The sequence below is a fragment of the Ylistrum balloti genome, unplaced genomic scaffold, assembly GCF_031769215.1.
Source record: "Ylistrum balloti isolate Yb309-2 unplaced genomic scaffold, AGI_CSIRO_Ybal_v1 Utg370882, whole genome shotgun sequence".
Lineage (NCBI taxonomy): Eukaryota > Metazoa > Mollusca > Bivalvia > Pectinida > Pectinidae > Ylistrum > Ylistrum balloti.
Window position 1 is genome coordinate 652,326 of NW_026782502.1, and position 25,060 is coordinate 677,385.

The 25,060-nt window shown below is 35.2% G+C and overlaps 1 protein-coding gene across 1 annotated transcript; it reads left to right on the top strand.

Moving 5' to 3' along the window:
• The first annotated feature begins 7,228 nt into the window (after positions 1–7,228).
• Positions 7,229–17,596, top strand: LOC132559272 (beta-1,3-galactosyltransferase 1-like). Its single transcript, XM_060223887.1, has 2 exons — positions 7,229–7,503; positions 16,504–17,596. The coding sequence occupies exons 1-2, from the start codon at positions 7,229–7,231 to the stop codon at positions 17,594–17,596; spliced, it is 1,368 nt and encodes a 455-aa protein (XP_060079870.1).
• The last annotated feature ends 7,464 nt before the right edge of the window (positions 17,597–25,060 follow it).

The following is a 25,060-nucleotide window of genomic DNA, read 5'->3' on the forward strand; positions in this document are numbered from 1 at the left end:
TGTAAAACTGTAAGACTGTCTTGTAGGTAAATACTAGGTCTGATATTCTCTCTACTATGTAATGTAAAAGATGTTTTAATTGTGAATAAACCTGTGTCATTTGAATATTTAATTTTTCTTGTTATCGATGCGTATCGGTACATTCCCTCTCCTAAACATAGCTAGCTAACTGCGACGGGACTTACGCATCACTATTTCGTTGAATATTCAGGTCACCTGGCCCGAACAATAATAACCAGGGTATTTATTACATCAGATTGCCATATATATAGTGATTGTTTAAAAGATAATGTCGCCACAGCCATGATTTTACAAGGTGAAACCTTGATATGTCTGCTACTGAACAACGCCTCAATATTCTCGACGGAAGCGCGAGCTATCTACCTCGCCCTTGAATATATTCAAAGAAAGCAACGAGAGCTATTATCCATTCTCTTTCTATACTACAAACTTATAGCAATATAAATATCGAAATTATTTTCATTCGTAATGCATTAATACTATATCATGAACTTGCCTTTAACTTTCGTATAGTTTTTTGGTGGGTTTCTGGGCACATAGGAATACCAGGCAATGAAAAAGCAGATCGTGCCGCAAAGTAATCCTTATCGCTACCACCTGTTGTTTAAAAACCCCATTTGACCGATTTTAAAGCATTTATTAAACAAATTTTAATCAGCGGAAGGAGAAATGGAATCAATATACCAATAATAGATTGCTTTATAATGGACGATTTGCTTAAAAGTTAATCATCTGTAAGATTTCTAAAGTTGAAAATAAGCAATTTTGCAATATCAGCTGTAAGCCGAGAACGACACTGTACAAAGTAAAATATTAATATTTAAGTTACTTATCTTTTTATTGTTTAAAAAGAAACAATATTTGAATGAAAGTGAGCTTGATGATTACGTTAACAGTACTGTTTATTGCATATAAACAATATTTCACAAAAAATGATCAGTTTGTGGAAATTGTTAAAGAAATGATCAGGTGCGTGAAAATGTTGGTACACAGATGAGATACATTTAGGAAATGTGTAATTACTGCGTTAATGGCTTAAAAACAATGCTAGTTCCTAATTAAACAAATTACTGTCCTCCTCAGTAAAAACATCTTTTCTGTTATAGTAGAATACATGTTAATAATAATGGAAGTGTACAGCATGGTGAAATAGATGTCATTCTGTGTAAATGTCGATTAAAACTTAGGTAACGAACGACTTGGTTCACTTACTGAAACATAGACCAAAACAGATACTCAGTTATTTGTTGAAAAGGATTTTCATATGCATGTGTGAAATGATCTCTCGGTTTTACTGTTCTTTCATAGATCATGCTGCTTGTTTCTGTGGAACGATGCATTGTAAAATGCTTCAACCTTACATCCCCGTTTCCGAATTATACACTAGAAACAGCAATCAAATTGCCAATCACTAACAGGCAGGGTTTCCATTTCTGATATGTCTTTGTTACCATGGAAAGAAACCATGAAATGATGTCTCAGTTGACTGTTCTCCCTCGGCAGGTGCCCTAAATGTTGTTGTTTTGCACTACAGCTGGAATTTCATCTTCTAAAACAGGTGATTATCTAATCTATCCCATTCTCCACCTTATAATAAACAGATGAATTGTATATAATTGTTTATAGTAATGATTGGCCCTGTGCTCAATTCAGGCTTCCTTTTGAAAACTTTAAGCAATTCTTGGACCACAACATCACAATGGAAACCATTATACTGTACTACCTAGTAAAGTCAATTTTCATGCTTTCATATAGCCATCCACCCTGAGTCCCCATCTTAATGTTATACTGACAGTGTCAATTAACAATTAAAGTATAAGGTTGTCGACACGCATGCAACGTCACCCTGGTCAAATTGGTTGAAAACATTTATAACAACTTATCTTGAATAACCAGAAAACTTTAGATATTGAAATTTCACCAATATCATGCTGATATGATGACTTCAAGTTAGTTCAAGTGCACAATCTTGTTAAACTTTCAACATCACGAGGTAAACTGTTTTAAATACTTAAGAGGTTGAAACAGGTGAGCAATGCAGGCCTAATGGTCCCGTTAGCTCTGACATGCTCTACAGATGACCTCTTCCGGTGACGATCTGACAGCAGTCTTTATGACTACACACAGTGTCTAGCTGTATGCTGGCTTTTTATATGTGTACAAAATGTCCGGACCACTGCGAAAATATCACTGTGAAAAGTTTGTTCCCAAAAAGTATTTCCGGAACCGGAATTCGAATTTCCGAACTGATGGGTATCATTTACGTTACGGAAGTTCATTCTTCAACATTTCCGTCGATAGTAAGTATGAAGTTTTCACGCTGCATGACGTTGGTAATACTTTTCCCACAGTAAATGCACAGGAATGTCCGTGTGAAATAAGATGAAATATTTTACAAGTGAAAATATGAAGGAGAATAAATAGTAAATAACCATATCAGTTTTGACATGGTTTGTTATTCATATAATTGAAATACATTGATTTACTTACAACTGGCTGATAACAGAGACAGAGAGGAAGTAGGGGGGAGGGAGACAGAGAGACAGATTATATATATATATATATATATGAATATATAGTTTTTTGTTTTTGACGTTGGGTAGATTTTATTCAATGTGCCAGTGGTTTAGGTGTTGATGTATTTGTGATTTTTACTGCATTCCTTGGAAAAAGTGTAATTCATCCGTGCAGTTGTGTATCACACGTTTGACAGCTGACAGATACTAATATTATACAATATTATCTTGCTTTGACAACTCAATTATACCATTACCACGAAATTTCAATACTTGATTAACGTGAATTAAACTGACACTTTTATTATATTCACATTGATATTACCATTACTTAATCATATCCCATTCTGCTTTTACAAATGATAAAAGATATATTTTCATACTATCAGTGACGGAATCTGCATATTTAAGGTAATGGTGAATTCACGTCTCTGACTAGTTTCGCCATGTGTGTAAAAGGATGTGGCATTTAAATTTTAATAATAAAACACTACCACGTGTACGTTGTATGTATGAGGAAGACTTTTCATATGACGGTAACCTGCGCGTGAACCACGGGGACAAGCCGTCAATTCTGCCACGGGGAAGAGGGACTCACTGGTGTATCACTACTACTGTTAGAATGTGTGTGACCAGTATCGGCAGAACTTTCAGGCCGAACCCGCACGTGTTTAGCGATTTCATAAATACACGTTTATAATCTTTACAAAAACATGTGTTAATCAATTTTGCAAAAACACTTTATCAATTTTGAAAATGCATGTGTTTGATAATTTTACAAATGCACGTTTTTCTCAATTTTACAAAATAAAAATGTTTTCAATTTTATAAATACAAGTCTATCTTTACAAATGTACGTATTTAGACATTTTACAAATATACATATTTAAACATTTTACAAATACATGTATCTAGACATTTTGCAAATATAAGTATTTAGAAATTTTACAAATATACGTATCTAGACATTTTACAAATAAACGTATCTAGACATTTTGCAAATATAAGTATTTAGAAATTTTACAAATATACGTATCTAGAAATTTTACAAATATACGTATCTAGACATTTTACAAAAATAGATCTAGACATTTTACAAATATACGTATCTAGACATTTTACAAACTAACGTATTTAGAAATTTTACAAATATACGTATCTAGACATTTTACAAATATGCGTATCTAGACATTTTACAAATATACGTATCTAGGCATTTTACAAATACACGTATTTAGACATTTTACAAAAAACATATCTAGACATTTTACAAATATTCGTATCTAGACAATTTACAAATAAACGTATTTAGAAATTTTACAAATATACGTATCTATACATTTTACAAAAAATATATCTAGACATTTTACAAATATAGTCTCATAGTAAATAGATGATAATGTAGCTTTAAAATACCTGATGCTACCTGACAAGAATGAATTTCTAACTCAGTAGAAATGACTGGAATATATTAATTGAGACTGCTATTGATATGTGGAAGTGTAGCTATTTAGTATTTAAACTACCGATATAGAATTTCTCTAACTTAACATCCGAGAACGACATCTTTGTTTATATTTATTGCTCCTTTGAAAGGAAGGATTTCCTTTAATTGGGCGAGTTTCCCCGTTAGCAGGTAGTTTCTTATGCACAGAACAACAAACGGTAGGCTTCGTCGCATATTGCCCAAATGAACTCGTGTAAAGAGTGCTGTCCATCGATTTTCTAAAAACAAATTGGTGCTGAATTGCACTTTTGTGGAAATGGATTATATATATTGGTTAAAATTGTCAGATGTGGCATCCGCCATTTTGAGTTTTGTGCATTTGTTTGTTTGCGACCATATTTTCGTACTTTTCAATACTGTACACTACCAACAAGTTAGCGGTTGGTAACGTATTTTATTTCCGACGTAGTCAGTTGTAAATTGAATAAGTCAGAAAAATAAAGAATCAACAAGACTATTTCCTGGCTTACCTTATTTTCGATGAATTGGCTTCTAGAATCGTCACTGATGATCGATTATTTTCGGCCCACCACTAAATGTACATAATAGTATGTTTCTCAGGTCCTTTTTCTCGGCGTCCTCTTATACACAAACAAATTCCTTCAGCCTCCAACTACATGAATTTCTGTCTAAAGTATCCACTGTCCAATCGGGGTTGTTATTTTATGCAGTTAACTTAATTTATTATATAAATAAAAGCGCAAAGAACTCCTTCGTTCTCTTTTGATGGGAGTTTTCTTTTCAAAGAAAGGTGAACGGTGGTACAAATACATGTTTAGGCACTTTACTGAAGCGTATTTCGTGAAAATTACGCCGAAATCAAAGAATAAATATACGGAGAACGGTTTCTGATTAACAACGTTTTCGTCTCCTTGTAAATCGTTCTTTTGTTTGTAGTTTGCTTTAGTTTAATTGAATTTAGAGTCTGGATTATGTCCCAGTCACCATACCTGTACATGTACGATATGTCTTGTCATTCGAACTCGCCGTTCATGGTTTACATGCAGCGGATCGTGATACTAGTTCACTTGTCTCAAGGTCTTTGTTGTGAAATTATGATGACATGAATGGTGCACATTTCGTGTTTTTATACTTTTTGGTTTGACGAGCTCTGGCTTGTTGCTATAATTTTATCATGTTTTTTGTCTCATGGGTGTTAGCGTTCTTTTCTGTTTTTGTCCTTATATTTACATAATTGTCTTTTCTACTGTTTTGAAGTATCTTGTACGATTGTTGTGTTCTTTATTTCTTTTGACGTCTCTTCTTATATCTTGAAAGACTTTTTGTGCTATAGTGAAAACCAATGTGAGATGAACTTTCTACTCGTGTCTTGTTTTGGTGTCTCCTTGTCGATGGCAGTGACCTTTTCTTTCGACGTCTCACGGGTTGTTGCCACCATTTGGTCCTGATTTAGTGGATCCTTGTCGGTGGCATTGGACGGTTTTTAGTGTTTGTTACCTCGTTTTGGGTTCGATGGGATTCAATTTGTCATCCAATATGTTCTGTATATGATGTGTTCTTATTATATATGTACAAATGAGTCCTAGGAGAAATGCATACACAATCACGAACAAGGTACTGGGAATGAGGAAAGTTTTATTCCATGATGGTACCTTTTTGCCTGATAAATGAATTTATGCGTTTATTCTAATATCAAACACCCTCAATCACAAAACGACATTTAACACAGAATGGTCGAACGAAACAAAATCGTAACGTGAGTTAACTGATGTCTTCAGTAATAATGAATATACATTGGCATTTCAATAAGTGTCTAATATTTTAGCGTCATTCACGAGTGAGCATTATTACTGAAGACACTAATAAATATGCTAATTATTACATTTTTACAAGCAAAACAGCCAAATTACTGCTATATTTAGGACATATATTAAAGGACGAAGCTGACTATGCTTTTTGCGGATAACTTCGCAATACGGAAATGCGAAAATGTAGTCCGTTTTTGGAAAAAAAATAATTGAAATATATCAACATGAAAATAAATTTGATATTCACATAGAAAATGTCACTTCTAGACATAATTTGTTGTAAAATGTTCAGAGAGAGTTGAACCTATGGATAATTACTACGCATCTGAACATTTGGCGGCAATCTAGATGTCGATGTCGTTGACCCGAGTTATCCTGAAATGAGCAGATCCACTTTCAAGACGCCCGGTTGGGTATTGGGTTTGAACCCGGATAAGGCATTTTGAGTTGCATTGCTGCCTGACTTCCGTGGAAATGAAAGTTTACCATGGAAATGAAGGTTGTGTCACCTTTCAGGTTTCTGGTTTTGCAATTTTTTGTTTTAAAAAAAAATTCCATACAAACTGTGTTGGACAGTTTCAGGGCTGTGTTAAAAAATCTGTAATCCAAAAGATCATGAATTCAATGTACGTCTTTGAATGAAACAAAGTTATACCATTATGTGATGAAAAACGTATTTCTTGAGGGTATTCCGAAACCAAAGTTAGAGTTAAAGAGAGTAGAGTCAGATAATGAATTAAATTGTATCACAAAGTTGTTTGGCCGGTTATGGCGGAGGAGTTAAATATGAGTTTGATAATTTGTTAAGTGGAATGACAAAATTTGCTGAAACAAACGTTGAAATATAGATGATAATCTGCACTTAGGACTAACCAAAGACATACAAGTGATACAAACACTCTTTCGGCATCCTACAGTTGTTTCGTTCTTCAAAGACTCGTCATTGCCATATGTTAAAACCCTTGTTTCTTTTTTACAGATATTTCTTGACAAAGGTACTGAAGGCTTGGGACATTTCTATAGTTAACCGAGGGTATTTAATTGTATCATAACTTGATGTAGACTTGCCCACCTTGCATAGTGAGTCCGTCAAGTCACACATGACATCCCAACCATGCACTGACAAAGTAATTCGGTGGGTAGTTTACCTACCTGTATCACTGGGTACAAGGCGACATAAATCGGTTACACAATCATCCGCAGTGTGCATGCCATGATCATGTGTAGCCGTGCTAAGTTAAGTGCATGTAATTAATTATTAGAAAAGCGGTTGTTACAACAGAAATCTGATATAAATGTTGACATGTTTGTAGATGTAACATTCTTCTGCTGAAAAAATATCACATCATCGACAGCCGGGTTGGTAAAAACTGTGTAAAACCTACTGATTGTTTGAGTGTTCGTTCAGTCCAGCCATGACTGATCTAGAAAAGAAGGTTAGCCAAACATGTAGTGCAAAAGTGCTGTTGTTTGCGTTATTGGGATTATGTGTGCTGATGATTTTCAGTATGCTAATATTTTGGTACCATATCAAAGAGATGGCTTCGTTTTCTGAGGAAATTGCTAATGACCTCAAGGAACTGTATGAAAAGGATACCAAACGATTACTGAAAGTTCTAAAATCAACTGAGTTTGAAAACAAAGAAATGATGACCAACAATTTACCAGCAGACATCAAACTAGTTCCAACGTATTATATCTCACCAAATAACACCAACTAACACATAAGGAACAGCTGTATCAGGGTTCAATCGCATTAGAGTTCCAGCTGACCCTGGTGTGTACCATGGAAAAGCTCATAAAGACGTCATGCAACATTCCGCCGAATACGATGGAAAAGACGTGAGTTGGAAAGTGCTGATATAATTGGTAATTTAGCAGTTTTGTAGGACTCGTCAGTGATGCTAAGGTCTTGATTCTTTAAAGCCTAGGAGTAAAATCCCAAGTGATCGAAAGAAAAGTAATAATTCTAGGTGGGGAGATGCACTTTCGCCATTCCTCAATGGATTTTGTAATTTTTATACATACATAATTTTAGAAGGAAGTACATGTGTATATCCAGAACCAAGCCACAGCAGATTGACGTTATTTTGTCTTATTCTTTATTATACACTGTATCCTTGACTTTTATTGTTCCTGCTCACGTTAATATCTCTACTATATGTTCAATATCTTGTGTTTGCCCTTTTTTTCCATAGTCCAGTGTTATTTAACATCATATCAAAATTTGTAATATGTTTTATTAAATGTAAAATAAAGAGCGAAGAATATCCTTTAGTATATATTAATGTTTTTTGTAATGTTTTTTTCGCATTCAATATCTGTAAAATTCTACCATCTGTTCCAAGATATCCAAGATTGTGAATACTAGCATACCATTGCAGCTTGACCAGGTTATTTCCGCCATGTTAAGTTCTTTTTACAGGAAAACACTTCTTAATAATATATCTTGTACCAGATGAAAGAATTTTATAAACAAAGGTTTTAAACATTTAGCATTAACTCCAGAATGAACGTTTACCTCACACCATATCAATATATCACCCAGTGAAATTAGCCTGTAATACACCACGCGTATCGATTGGACCATGTGTGTAAACAGGTGTGTAAACAAGATCTGCATTATTAATAATTATTGTGAACCTGTAGTCGGATAGAAATACGGATCCAATCTTCAATCGACAGGATGGTCCGATCAAGCCTAGTGTCCACAGTGTCGCTAACGACTGCGATCCCATCATACTTAGCATCACAATGGGTACTTACCCTTTGTTGTGTTTAATAATATATAATTATATATCGTTGACACCAATTTAGCGTATCCATGTCGAGCCTCAGACTACCCGACTCCCGACTAATTACGGGGCTTCTGTCATTACCGGTGGACGTTTCCGGTGTCGGCAAAGATTACTTGGTCAAATTTCAAAATTACTTTAGTAAGTAGTTCATATTTCGTTGTGTTTTTAAATTCGTGGATTTGCTCATCCACGAAAACAACGAAAATTGGACCCCCACGAAATAAAATGAATCCACAGTAGATCACTCGATGTTTTGTCATTATTTCTGCACAGAGGTTCTAAGATGAGTGCCAGTTCCTTCTAACACCAAATGTCTTCATGTTTAAAATAATCCCTGGTAATATCTCTCCCACGATTTGCAAGTTATCTGTGCCTTATTAATTTACAATAGCTTATAAGGATAATGTATTTTTTGTCGTTTCCTGTATGATATGATATTATTACAGTTTAACTAATATATTTCAATGGTCGTCGATATTTTTTCTCAAAATTTATCCTTATTGTAACACTTATGTCTGTAGATTTTATTTTATATATTGTTATGATATTTAATTGCTTTCCAAACATCTGCACGAATATTAAGACACTTTACGGCTGCAGTCCATTTTCTGTATCTTTGTGCGATATGAATCTGGACATGTTTGATGTGCGTTAGTTCGCCTGGTGGTTCCATTGTTATATACATGGTTTTCTTTTAATCTTTAGTTTAGATTACGATTATGGTTACGTATTTATAGCTTCTTATTGTTTTACTTAACAGATATTTTATCACCTGTCTATCCCATTCTTTTCACAACATGATGAGTATAAACGGCAATATGGCCGTCTGTATTAAAATACCTTATCTCCAAGAATATGAATGTCCGATGACATATTTATTTGTAAACATGTGCTTGAGACCTCTAGGAGAAGGACGAAACAGCTGTATTATAGTTTAACTCTTAGTTTGAATTATGAACAAACTGAAAACAGTTCAAGATTTTTTTTAAACATTTAAGATTAGTAGATCAGGTATAGATGGTATCTTGTAAACAAAATTCGAGAGTAATGTTTAGTTTTTCTAACCCATCGAACAGAAATATCCACACTTCCGGTGGCGCACCAGCACGCACAGAACATAAACACGTGCTAAACTGGAAGTTGTAATTTTGGGACGTGACTGATTGATATTGACGGTTCAAAAGAAGGTTTATATTATTGTAGGGCAGTATCTGATCATCTTTTATGACAATGAGTTACCATCACAATTGTCTTTGCACAGTGTATAATGTATATTACAGTTTGGTCAAAATAAAACATAACAAAAAAATAGATTTTGCCTCATATTTTGTCCTCGCTATTCTATGTCTATCATGTTGGAGATGAGGGGTAGAAAAAAGGATCATTCCTTAATTTGAGGGTAGGACAAAGAAATATCTGCCCAAGGAGGATATTTACGACTAACTCGAGGTTTTTCTGCCGTTTTCTTGTTCCTACTGTTGACCTGTTGATTTCTTGTTCCTACTGTGGACCTGTTGATTTCTTGTTCCTACTGTTGACCGGTTGATTTATTGTTCCTACTGTGGACCTGTTGATTTCTTGTTCCTTCTGTTGACCGGTTGATTTCTTGTTCCTACTGTGGACCTGTTGATTTCTTGTTCCTACTGTGGACCTGTTGATTTCTTGTTCCTACTGTGGACCTGTTGATTTCTTGTTCCTACTGTTGACCTGTTGATTTCTTGTTCCTACTGTGGACCTGTTGATTTCTTGTTCCTACTGTGGACCTGTTGATTTCTTGTTCCTACTGTTGACCGGTTGATTTCTTGTTCCTACTGTGGACCTGTTGATTTCTTGTTCCTGCCGTTGACCTGTTGATTTCTTGTTCCTATTGTTGACCTGTTGATTTCTTGTTCCTACTGTTGAGCTGTTGATTTCTTGTTCCTGCTATTGACCTGTTGATTTCTTGTTCCTACTGTGGACCTGTTGATTTCTTGTTCCTACTGTGGACCTGTTGATTTCTTGTTCCTGCCGTTGAGCTGTTGATTTCTTGTTCCTACTGTGGAGCTGTTGATTTCTTGTTCCTGCCGTTGACCTAATGTCTTTGCCTTTGATTGTTTTCTTCTGTTGACCTGTTGAACTACTGTTTCCTACTACAGACCTGTTGATCTTTTGTTTCCTAACACTGACCTGTTGACCTATTGTTGCCTACAACTGACCTGTTGATCTATTGTTTCCTACCAGTGATCTGTTGACCTTTTGTTTCCTACCACTGACCTGTTGACCTATTGTTTCCTACCACTGACCTGTTGACCTTTTGTTTCCTACCACTGACCTATTGACCTATTGTTTCCTACCACTGACCTGTTGACCTATTGTTTCCTACCACTGACCTGTTGACCTTTTGTTTCCTTCCACTGACCTGTTGACCTGTTCTTTCCTACCACTGACCTGTTGACCTATTATTTCCTACCACTGACCTGTTGACCTTTAGATTTAGAGAAGAATTCCGAATTTAGGACTAAAAAGTAGGTGAATATCGATGAAAGTTTGAATAGATTCACAGAAGCGTGTTTTTTTTAATTTGCTTATTTTTTGCAAGATTTTAGGAAGTCACGCGCCGACATATCAATGTGTTACCACGGACTTGGATCTATAACCGTGTTTTTCGTTATTTACAAGACGTTGTTACATTCATCATCGCCATCTGACGTTGGTCAGGTGGTGTTGTAGTAACACACACGCTTTTCTCCTTGCTGCCCGGGGTTTGATTCCCTGAACGAATTTGTGTTTTCTCAAACAGAGAGACTCCTCGCTCGCTTACAAGATTTGTCAGTATAAGTAGTAAATATATAAATAAAGTTAATTTATTGAGAGAGTATACAAAAAGTGGACTACGTAGTAAGAAACGAATTTTGAGGAGGTATTTACTTAAATAACATGCATTCTTCTGAGATCTTTTCATCTTTTTTTTAATTCATTTTCTTCCGTTTGTTCACAAATCTATCCGTGTCTCCCCTTTTCTACAGGTTTGGACTTTATAGTGAACATGGATGGAACACCGATATCCATGAATTGATATTTATTAACTTGTGTTAAGTACAGAGATTGTACCTGATAATCTGACTGTCGAACTAACTCCGTCTCCTGAAGTGTTGAAAGGCCAAAAGGCTGTAATACCGGACGTTAAGCCTGTTAGATAAATGAATAGATAAAATCAACTTTATACATTGTAGTGTTGTTATTACTGATCTTTACAAAATGGATGTTTGTTTATCAAATGAAACAATGTGTGAAGCTGAAGCTTGTTGGTTCAGCATGATCACATATTATACATTATTGCGCCCGCTGAGCTTGCGAATAAAAGTGGGTATCACTAGTCGATGTTTTTCAAACTTCAGAAAGCTGTCAAGGAAAACAATTTTATTAATCATGTAGAGTAGGTGCGATATCACAAGTGCTGCATGATTTTTTTTATATCACTGATATAATACAGGTATATAATTATTCGAGGGCTTGCTGTGTAGTCTGAACAGGACATACATTATTTTGTAAATGTGCTATCTTATTTTTGAATCTTTTAAACTGTTTACATTGATATCTCGGGTGTAAGACATATCTTTCCCGCTTCTAAAATAAATTAGCTGGTCCATTGTCATGCTTGATCTTAATAGATCTCCGTACCTTACACTCTGGTACTGCAATCAATATTAAGAAAGGTAAAACAACTTAGACTGAAATTATTTCACTGATGAAAACAATAATCTTTCGCCGCATTTAAAATACTGTCAAATTCAACATCTGTAACACCCCTTCAGCAGACCAAAAAGCTTAATTGATGTTAAATACACATAGTCCTGCTTGTCAGTTGTAATGTAGTTGTTCAAAGCTTGTAACGTGTACACTGTATATCGTATGGAACAACTCAGTGTAGCTCTGTCCTGAAATCGACAATAAATGCTTACCTGTAATAATATCCGTACATACATGATACTATTATAGTTGATACTGTAGGGTTATTCAGTCTTTGAACTATACGGAGTTTTTATACTCTTGAACAAGAGCACTTGAGGGTTTTGTTTCTTTGTTTTTTTTATTTTGTGTCTTTGTTTCTGTGTTTGTTTTAATATTGTGTTTTGTTTCGTTTTATTTAATGTATAAAAAATGTAATTCAATATTTGGAGGAATTGTGGTGAACCCCAATCTGACGAATATTTGTCCGTTAATCATATGTTGCCGGATTCTAAAATGCACGTTTTCACTGGTGTAGAAATCTTATAAAATCTACACTGGTTAGGATACCTTTTATTTCTCGAATCTGAGTAAGTCCTAAAGCTGGTGACCTATTCTTCCAAGATGGCTATCTGCGTGTGTTGCTGAAACCATTCGTTCTTACTTCATGAGATCATATACAGATGCGGTATCAAATTGTGTTCTTAATCTTATGGAGTGCTAGTCAAATTGACCTCGGGGCAAATGGATTCTGCTTGTCCCTCCTTTTCGGAAATTCAAGTTTACCGCCACATGTCCCATAAAAAGGTACAAACATTATGTTTCGTCCAGAAATTAGAATTATAAATCAAGCCCTTCAGAACTTGGTTACTGAGACTTCAATGAATACATGTTAACACTAATAAGTTACTAATCTTGGTATAGCTATATCTACATTTTATAAAGTGAAGATGGCCTTCATTTATTGTTATCATTACAATAACAATCTCTTTGATGGGTCATCATTTTTTTTATCGTCGGAGATATTTCCTTCATTTCATTGTTTTTGCTTTTGATTATGAAATTTGAAAATTCCTTTTACGAAAAATGAACAATCATCTTTAACTGTCATTTTTTTCTGATCCGTCCCAAAGTTAAAAAGGAACAACTAGGAACTATTCTGGAACCTGAGAAAGAAATAACAGTAGCACACTTTCATTGATCCAGGATCACTGCTTGTTAGTCATTTTGTTTATTCTGATCAGTCCTAAATTTCTTGGCAATTCTTGGTCTCGATGTACGTAACTAGATATATGATAAAGCTGATCGTTTCTTGGCAATTCTTGGTCTCGATGTACGTAACTAGATATGTGATAAAGCTGATCGTTTCTTGGCAATTCTTGGTCTCGATGTACGTAACTAGATATATGATAAAGCTGATCGTTTCTTGGCAATTCTTTCGATACGTATGATATATGATAAAGCTGATCGTTTCTTGGCAATTCTTGGTCTCGATGTACGTAACTAGATATGTGATAAAGCTGATCGTTTCTTGGCAATTCTTGGTCTCGATGTACGTAACTAGATATATGATAAAACTGATCGTTTCTTGTTAATTCTTGGTCTCGTTGTACGTAACTAGATATATGATAAAGCTGATCGTTTCTTGGTAATTCTTGTCCTCGATGTACGTAACTAGATATATCATGTTTATATACAATAAAGGTTTCTAGAAAGTTCTTGTCTAGATGATTCTAGACTTGCAGGTATCAAGCTTGGTTACATGTGTCTTTAGAAACTTCCGGAAGCACCCAGGTAATTCTAATAACCGAGCTTTCTAGATTTAGAAACTTCCCGAAATACACAGGTCATTCTAGTAACCGAGCTTTCTAGAAAAAATCTTCCTAACACTATCTACACATATTGTGACAAATAATTATAAACAGGTTTTTTTTATGTAAACAGTCAATATGAGAAAATGCATGTAAACACGGCACATCTGAATTTGGACACAGCATTTACACATAACAACTTTTGTACATGAATGAAAAAAAATACATCATTCAAGATTCAGAGAATACGTTATCTTCCTGTGTGATTTGTATGGTTGAATATTTCATGTCAATAATTCCCAGGCAACCGTGCTTAAGTGTTTCAGATATTGTTGTTGTTGGATATTCGGTGAGCTGTTCATGGTCAATCATCCGTGAAGTCTGCAGATTTAATTTTTAATCGGTTTTATTATATTTCAAAGTACAATGTAGAGAAAACCGTTCTATTACTATATCATCATCATCATCATCATCATCATCATACTGTTGACACCTTTAAATCATCATCATCATCATCATCATCATCATCATCATCATCATCATCATCATCATCATTTACCATCATCATCATCATCATCATCATCATCATCATCATCATCATTTACCATCATCATCATCATCATCATCATCATCATCATCATCATCATCATCATCATCATCATCATCATCATCATTTACCATCATCATCATCATCATCATCATCATCATCATCATCAGTATAGTGAAGATAAGGTAAGAGCAGCAAGAAGAGGCTTCACGGTTCAGTGAACAAACACAAAAAAAAACAGAAAAGTCACGACTGGGCCTTCTTTCTTATTGCCCTGTCATTCGTCCCTGACTCTATTCACTTCCATTCACTTTATAAAACGAACGCCTGACTTCGGCCTCCTGCATTCTTCAAAACAAAACCAATATGCGTGTCGAGAAAGATATTAAGTCTATATGTGATACGGACGTTTCTATTTCTTCTTGTCTTCCTTATCAGAATATGTATCCATTTTGTTGTTGTATTTTAGGGAAATAGATATATGATCAATGAAGTAATAAGGACAGTACGGATAAGTGAATTGTGAAATTTTCGAGGCAATCTGCCCCTTTATTTAGACACAAATATTACATAAATCACATCACATACATAGAACATAAAACAAATTCAAAGTTATAAAATTAAATCGAGAGTGGTGGTGTAAATTTAGGTGTCTCGATAATCATTTCGGCCGATTGACGCCGCAGGCTCTTTACAACGGAAAAAAAATCTTCTTGATTTGTTGTGGAAGATATATATGAATAAACAACATCAATTATTCTCACATTCACGCATAGAAATTTCATAATAATCATTAAAAAGACAGGTAAAAAAAATTTACAACATAATACATGCAAACACATATAATCGTATACGTTTCCACATCACCACACATTTCAGTTAACATAATGTATCCATGTACTTGACTTGTAATGTAACCTGCCGTCACCAACCTTTCTTTATGTTATTCGCCAGGTTGCCGCATGCCGAGCAAACAAGGACAGCTGCAGTTTATTCACGCTTGACACGTTATACCGGGAGGACATTCTACTTAATGTTGGCTTAACCCTCTAAAACGTCTAATAATGATCTACCTCGGTCACGATTGGTCCATATTTACCTACTGTAACCAATTCTAGGGTACCTGTATATGGTCGCACATATGTCGTCTTGTGTACCCGATAGGTGTACGTGTCGTGTGTCTGCCTCATTACAAACAGGAAAACTGATTCAGGCCATTACCACTGTCGGACCTAGTAACACATGGCTCATATTGTGTTCCATTGTGCTCACCTGTAATGTGTGCTTTTCTGTATTGATCAAACCTGACAGAGCTGCAGGGCTGTATGACAAGGATTTGTCCCGGACTCAAATGACAATAACATTTATTAACATATATGCTGGGTATTCCCGTGTGGTGTAGGCCGTCTACTAACTTTACTTCTGTAAAAAGTGTCATTACGAACGTGACAGGTGAAATGGATATATGGATTTCCCTGACCAGGTGTTGAGTATGTAACCGAAACAACTATCGGTTATATGAATTTAGGTATAATGAACGTGTATGTGAGACATTCATTAAGGAATTAAAGCAACTGCAGTGAAATTTGTTAAATAACAGTTACAGAAATCCGATTCAACCAAACCTGTCTTTCAACATTGTAAGATATCCTGCACGGATGAGTGACCTCGAGACTGGATTAAAAGTCGATATTGATACCTTCGCGTGTGTTATAGTGACAGGGATTGGTTTGCGACATGATGAGGATCAAGAAGGGAAGCAGGCCTTGTAACAACAAAGCCTTATTTTTCACATTAATATGCCTATGTATAGTTATTGTAAGTAGTGTTGCCCTATCCTGGAAACACGTGAATGAAATCTTCACATTGTCGGAGAAATTATCTGACTCTGTACATAACCTATTCAACAATGAAACAGGGGTATTATTTGGCGTGCTGAAATTACCTCGAAACAAACAAACGCCGACAAACTGGAAGTCAATAGTTCGTAACATGACCGCGTTGAACGATTCAGCCATTGTAAACATTTCCCTGACTAAGATTCCGATTAAAGCGCCATCTAAACCTCCATCTGATCGTCTGGACAACTGTGAGTCCTGTTTCAAACACAGTTTTAATTACATTTTAGACAATGACAAAATATGTTCTCGCAACGATAAGTCTCCGGAAATAGACATTGTTGTTATGATATTTACTATTCACAAGAACAGAATACAAAGGGACACCATACGTAGAACATGGCTCACTTACGCTAAAAACAATTCGTTAGATTCTAACATTCGATATGCTTTCCTACTTGGAGCACCTGCTGATCCAGCGATGAACGATAAAGTCAAAGAGGAATTTAATTTATTCAAGGATATTCTTCAGGAAGATTTCAAAGATAGTTACAGCAATTTGACCTACAAGACCATGATGGCATTCAAATGGGCCAGCACCAAGTGCAAAGAAGCCAAATTTGTGATGAAAACTGATGATGATATGTATGTCAATATCCCTAACATTATTACTGCAGCGAAAGCCCGCAAAGACCAATTACAGACATCCGTAGGAGGAGCATGTCATCAAAAGGCACAACCAATCCGTGACCAGCGTTCAAAATGGTATGCCTCCAAAAGGAGTTTTCCTGGAAGTCATTATCCGGGATTTTGTTCCGGTACCGGATACGTTACTAGTATGAACGTTGTAACAAAAGTGTTTGAAGTGTCGCAGCATGTACCATTTTTCCATCTTGAGGACGTGTATGTTGCCCTCTGTATAAGAAAACTCGGATACAAGTTACAAGCGATAGCTAATTTCAATGCTGGAAGATTTCGTGCCGACCCTTGTATTTACCAGGGTAACACCATGATGACGTCACATCAAGTTCCGCCAGATATGATGCAGAAAATGTGGTCTGGAAAGTGTAATAGAAATTAGAGATATTAGTGGTTTAAGAATTCCAAACTTTTATTTCTAGAAAGGAATAATTTTCAACGATAACATTTACATTAAGATGAAACCTAAGGTTTACAGTTCCAATTGAAGGAGTGTTAACATCTCGGAAAGCACTGTCTTAATATGTGATCTTCAAATTAAATTTATACACGAATTCAGGAAATCATTAGCACAAGATGTAACTTAACACTGTAACTTTTTTTGTATAATTTATAGAAAAAAATGTGAGTTTGATAAATTTCATAATAACGAGTTTGAGATTGCTTTTTACTATTATGTTTGCCAGACTTAATAGTTTACACATTTTGCCAGGAAGAAAACATTTTGAGATATAGCTGCACCTCATTGAATATGTATGAATAATCAACCATATTAAAATCTATCCTTACACCAGGTGTTACCCCTAAAACATGTCACGGCAAAATTGAAGGTTCCGTGTGCGACACCTTGTGGACAAGTCGAAATGACTATTTGATCATTTGATGTACATCAAAGGAATCTCGAGGTCACATAACGATATTTTGTAATGGATATGAAGTTGGTGTCGCTTCTTTGTAATCTACAAAAGGAGCTTATCAGCCTGTCGTTGGTATTTTTTCCTCCTGGAACCAATCAAATTACTTCGCTTGTGCCTACAATTTTGCCATATGTTCTAGGGGTGCGGAGAGTGAAATTGGTCGTATTCCCTGGAGTATCGAGGATGGTTCCAGGGGTGCAGAGAGTGAAATTGATCGTAACCCCTGGAGTATCGAGGATGGTTCTAGGGGTACAGAGAGTGAAATTGATCGTAACCCCTGGAGTATCGAGGATGGTTCTAGGGATACAGAGAATGAAATTGATCGTAACCCCTGGAGTATCGAGGATGGTTCTAGGGGTACAGAGAGTGAAATTGATCGTAACCCCTGGAGTATCGAGGATAGGGATACAGAGAATGAAATTGATCGTAACCCCTGGAGTATCGAGGATGGTTCTAGGGGTACAGAGAGTGAAATTGATCGTAACCCCTGGAGTATCGAGGATGGTTCTAGGGATACAGAGAATGAAATTGATCATAACCCCTGGAGTATCGAGGATGATTACATTGAGTTTTTTTTCAATAACAAACGTTATATACAATGCATCATTTTCTATCACTATTAAATTACAGATGATGAGTTAAGTTTAATTAGAATAATATTACAAGATTATACCTTTAATCAATGTTAATGGCAGTAACATCAGTTCTGAATGTATGTTGTACAATACTTCCTGATGGTTGAAAAGTATGCAAATATGCTGGTATATACCCTCAGTTCAGAAAAAGTCAGACTTTCCAGGTGTCTTGAAATCTGCATGATGAAAGCTTTTCCCCATTCTGTGAAATAAAAACAAAAAAAGCAAATATTAACATCGACTAATACGCAGCTGTCAGGTAATCAGTACGCTTTTTTTCTAAATATTTCATGAACAATGGGGAAGACTTGACGAACTTTTAAATACAACCACAATATATAAATGCATATTTCCGGAGATCTCGTGAGGGGATAAGAACGAAACAGAAATAAAATAACAAATGCACATTGAAAATATTACACAAAAGATCACAATATCTACTTTGTCGTCGTCCAAGACTAGGTCAGGTGGACTAGTGTGCAATGACGTCACAGCGGTGATATTATAAATAAGACATATTAAGACATAAAATGCCGGTATATCATAACACTTGATAGTCTTTGTTTCCTTGTGTTTGTATTCTGTTTTTCACATTACACCTTTTTAGACATAGACATTAAACGTGAACTTATTCTTTACGCTATTGAATATGAAAAGCAAACATTTGCCAGATTGCATTGTACCGAACGTAGATATAACAATGCAGCCTGGACTTAGTTTAATGATTTTGTGTTAGATATAAATAAATTCCCCACCATAAAGACTGTAGATACAGGTGTCTTTTTGTGAAATGATTAAAGGATCATCTAGGTAAAACATTAATTTTTTGCGTTTTGTTCTTTTCAATTTACGTTTCTATGTTATTTCGATATCCACAGTCGATGTCCAGCTTGACTACTAATTTAGCGCTGAAAACGTTCCGTAATAGAATTGAAAACGAAGCAGATCACTTTGTAAACACTTTGTATGGCGGGCAGTAGTGAAAGCAAGAGGAGTGACGGAGTAAGTGAAATCACGTTTGGCACCACACGATTTTGTTATGGGTGTGGCAGATATCTGTCGATTCAGAATTACAAAATAAGTGATAATAATCGCTAACATTGTCGTGACCGATTTAGTCGTGGAGCAAATTTTGTTATGGGTGTGGCAAATGATATTTGATAATTCTAAGTCGGTTCAGAACCACGAAATGTGTTACATAATCGCCAACCTATTCATAATATAAAATACTAAACACAATTATTGTACATAAACAAGATGATAGTAAATACATTATAAATATATCATTTTTATAAAATACTAAATAGAATTAATGTAAATGTACAATTTCTAAAATCAACCAACTATATTAGCCTACAATAACCACTGTATAAGTCTATAGTCAAAATGTTTGCCCACAAAGTATCTTCCACAGGTAAACAGACATTCTACAGGTAACTCGTAATTTAGAAACTGACTTTAATCCCTTAAAATAACATACCAAACAATTGGTGTTTGCAAACTGGGAACACCCCGTTGGAGCAATTTTTGTTTCCAGGCGACAGTGTTGTGATTCAGATTAATTTATTTCGTTCTATCACGTGTATAACATTTTACAAAGTAAGAATTTAAAACATGGCTGGCCCAAATTAAGTTTTGGCTGATTACATAATTATACATAGTAATACGTGTATGCTGAAATTACAAAAAAAAAATACCTTTCTTTACAAATTTAAAATTCATGTAAGTTATACAGACTGTCTAAACCGGAAGCATTGCACAGAGTAAATAGAGTTGTTGTGACTTGTTATACAGGTAACAGATACATCTATAAATAATAAGTTCAACTTTCTAAGAATATGCAAAAGTTTAAAATTAAATACTAATTGAAAATGAAAAACAACGCCCTTCATTTGTTAAAACTTAGATATTTGTAGTAATTTTGGAAATAATTTGTTTCTAAATTGTAGCATTGTTTCGGTTATTTGACCCGAAGGGACAGGATAATTTATAGCCATCGTGTTTCGTCCATCGACGTTCGCCGTGCGTAAACTTTCCATTCAAAGGATTTCTTCTCAGTAACCAAAAGGCACAGGGTACTGATATTAGGCCTGTAACACAATGGAAAAAATAGATACCAAGTTTTTTAATATGAATGATGTTGACCTACTCTCAAGGTCACAGAGGTCAAATATGTTAAAATAATTAAACGACTTGTCGATAACAAAGAGCCTCAGGGTACTGATATTTGGCCCGTGGTATGTATATGCAGCTATTTCTACGGGATATCATGGGTTACATCACCTCAGCGCTTATCGAGCCGTAGACAGAAGAGCCCACAGGTAGAATGAGACCAGTCATGGATGAATGATTTCATCAAACTGAGTAGATACAGCTTTACTCGGAGACCCGTACAGCTATAGTTATATATGTAACTACATGCATTTTCTGTCCATTCTCCACTGCGGTATTGCATTGCCTGCCACTGTATTTATATGTATTGTGTACATACTGATGAGCTGTAAAGCTCAAAGTCAATAAATGAATTTGAATTTGAATATAGGTTTGTGTTGTACCCTACATAGAGGTTACACACTGAACATGTCAGACTTATTTCGAATTTGAATCCTTGATAGCATTACTATCCATGTTCAAAATCACACACAAAAAACTACGTTCTATGATTATTTTAAAAATGAGAGTGTTACGATTCAGTTCAACAATATCTATTGAATAAAAACATCATTTATTATATGTAAACCCCCTATTTAGAACCCCATGGTTCACTGGACAATTATCACTTTCACGTGCTAATTTGTCATCATCTGACTCTATTTCATGATTTCACACAATACTAAAGTCAATATACGACGAAATCATCTGATTTGGTTTAGGGTGTATATGATATAGACACCCCTGGATTTGGTTTAGGGTGTATGATATAGACACCCCTGGATTTGGTTTAGGGTGTATGATATAGACACCCCTGGATTTGGTTTAGGGTGTATATGATATAGACACCCCTGGATTTGGTTTAGGGTGTATATGATATAGACACCCCTGGATTTGGTTTAGGGTGTATGATAAAGACACCCCTGGATTTGGTTTAGGGTGTATATGATATAGACACCCCTGGATTTGGTTTAGGGTGTATATGATATAGACACCCCTGGATTTGGTTTAGGGTGTATGATATAGACACCCCTGGATTTGGTTTAGGGTGTATATGATATAGACACCCCTGGATTTGGTTTAGGGTGTATGATATAGACACCCCTGGATTTGGTTTAGGGTGTATATGATATAGACACCCCTGGATTTGGTTTAGGGTGTATGATATAGACACCCCTGGATTTGGTTTAGGGTGTATGATATAGACACCCCTGGATTTGGTTTAGGGTGTATGATATAGACACCCCTGGATTTGGTTTAGGGTGTATGATATAGACACCCCTGGATTTGGTTTAGGGTGTATATGATATAGACACCCCTGGATTTGGTTTAGGGTGTATGATATAGACACCCCTGGATTTGGTTTAGGGTGTATATGATATAGACACCCCTGGATTTGGTTTAGGGTGTATGATAAAGACACCCCTGGATTTGGTTTAGGGTGTATATGATATAGACACCCCTGGATTTGGTTAAACAAATAAAACTGAGAAAAGACCCAGAATTTGAAAATATATTTGAACAGAACATTTGACACTCTAGCAATTAAAGTTGAAAGATTAACAACTGAAAACTCTTGATCAAGGATTCGGATCGGACGGGATCTACAACATCTACCGTTAACTATATCTGAAAGTAACCCATTACACTAAGGAAAAGAAGGACAATGATTCGAAATTGATTAACCACAGTATTTTTTAAAAAGACCTTTTTTCCTCTACCGTGCCCACGCTTTTATCTATTTCCAATACACAGTACAGGTCAAATCTCGGATTCACTGAACTCGTGCCTTTTAATTCTCATTAAGATTGATGACTAACATTCATTAAGTCAATTCTTTTTGTAATCCATTTGCTTGGTTGTTACAAAATCAAACCATGTTCATAATTTTCAAGCAACAAGTTCGTGATTTTTGAAAGCCTAATGTAATGATATACAGTGTACTAAATGCGATACTAGCACGCCAGCATAATTAAATCTTCTTTTAAACAAGTCTTGAATGTCAGCTATGTCAGGTAAATTCAGAAACGTATAATAGAGAGATTTGAGACTGGTTTTTTTTTCTACCTTTTCCTAGTTGTTTCAAATGCTGGAAATGCATGTTTGTACCTATTTTGATATCTGATTATTATGATTGTCTCGAAACATGGTAAATATAACCTATAAATTGATATTTTCTGTACGATGATTGTATTATGGAATCAAAATACTGTATCAGTTAGATTTAATTAGCGTTGCTGTGTTTATATACAATTTTTCTCCAAAAGTTCCTCATCAATCTTTTCTACACAAACAGTATAGTAGAAATCCCGATTTCCGAATTGATCTCGCTAACTTTCGTGACCAGTACTTTTTACTTACTTCAGATTGTTTTATAGAAATGGCGGATTTGTGTTATTTACAACTGAAATATCACCATATATCGAAGGAAGTATTTTGTAAATCCATGGCATTAAAGTCTAAACAATATCCCGTCCGACAAAAGTCATTTTTAGGATTTGTCGTTAGGATTTATTAGTATCATTATTTTGTTACGAAAATTGTATCCCCTTTCACAGTGCAAAGAGCGCATATATTTTGTAATGAACGGGGCACAGGTAACTGAGACCTAAACATCTCTAATCACGTTGGTGCAATTGTAAATGAAAAGGGTACCCCTTTACAATTCGTTGTTTACTCTAATGATTGAAACAATGTAGCAATGATGAAATTTGTACCACTCCCTTTGATAGTGAATTTAGAATTGGTCATTCATATCACGTCATTTCTGATAGGGCGGGTTGGGAGCGGGGGATTAAAAAAGGCTTGCCGCTGAGGTGTGAAAGTCAACTGCCCTGGGGCGTATATAGCAAGTAGTACCTAAGTCTAGGACACGGGTAAACTTAATTAGGACGAGTCAAGTGGTATATGGGTCATTTTGAGGTAGCATAGACAAATGTCTTAAAATTAGCTGTACACCGGTGACGGCAATAATGTGACAAAATAATTTGCGATGCGTCAACCATGCAATATAAATAATTCAGAAGATTTTAATGGAGTTACTCAGTATCTCCCTGCATATACATATCGATACATTTACAAACGTGTGTGTACTTGACTATATGAAATAAGTTTCGAATAAGCAGATGTTCTGTATAACATTGCACAAGACAACAATTGTCATTACGGCCATTACCTAAGGATCACGTCGTCCGATAGTTATTGACACGGAACTGGTTATACAAATTAGTTATAGAATCATGGATATTGACTGAGAAAGAATTGAAAAACAAACAGAACAAACAGACAACAAAACATTAGCCGTGACTTGTACGTTATCACGTCCGTACACTTCCTGAAAATCGAATAGCTGTTATATCTATCATTGTATGATATGGACGTCCCGTCCTGCCTCTTTAAAATTCCCGAGAGTATATGAAAACATTCTGAACCCAGATAAAATGAAATCAAGAATGAATGTCTTTGTTATATTCATGTCTGTATCGTTAAATGATTGTACATGTAGACTCAACGTATATAATGATTGTACATGTAAGTGCCAACGTCAACATGGTATATACATTGTACACTTCTTCAATAACGCTTGTACATGTAAGTATCAACATAGTATATACATTGTACACTTCTTCAATAACGCTTGTACATGTAAGTATCAACGTCAACATAGTATATACATTGTACACTTCTTCAACAATGCTCACATAATTGTCATTATTGTTTAATTTACTGTAAGTGAATCGGTGAGTATATATTCACACCAATGGTCACAAATGTCAGTCGTAATCTGTACATATGTCTTTGAAATTGCAGTATATATATATATATATATATATATATATATATATTTATATCAATATATAATCATGTATACAAACGGAATGTACGTGATTAACTTAATAAATAAATGTAGAAAAAAAACCCCGAAACATTTAAATAAACTCCAGTCATTGTTGATATTCTCCTACTGTGACCTATGTATTGGTTATAGCTTTGTCGTTCGACCAATCAAGACAAACCTTGTCACACAAATACTCCAGAATGATAAGGATAATACTAATGTACTTTTCATCGGATAGTGATAAACTCAAGATCATCTCCTTCTTTAAAATAGTCAGGGATTCTCAAAATTCACGTAAGCACTTG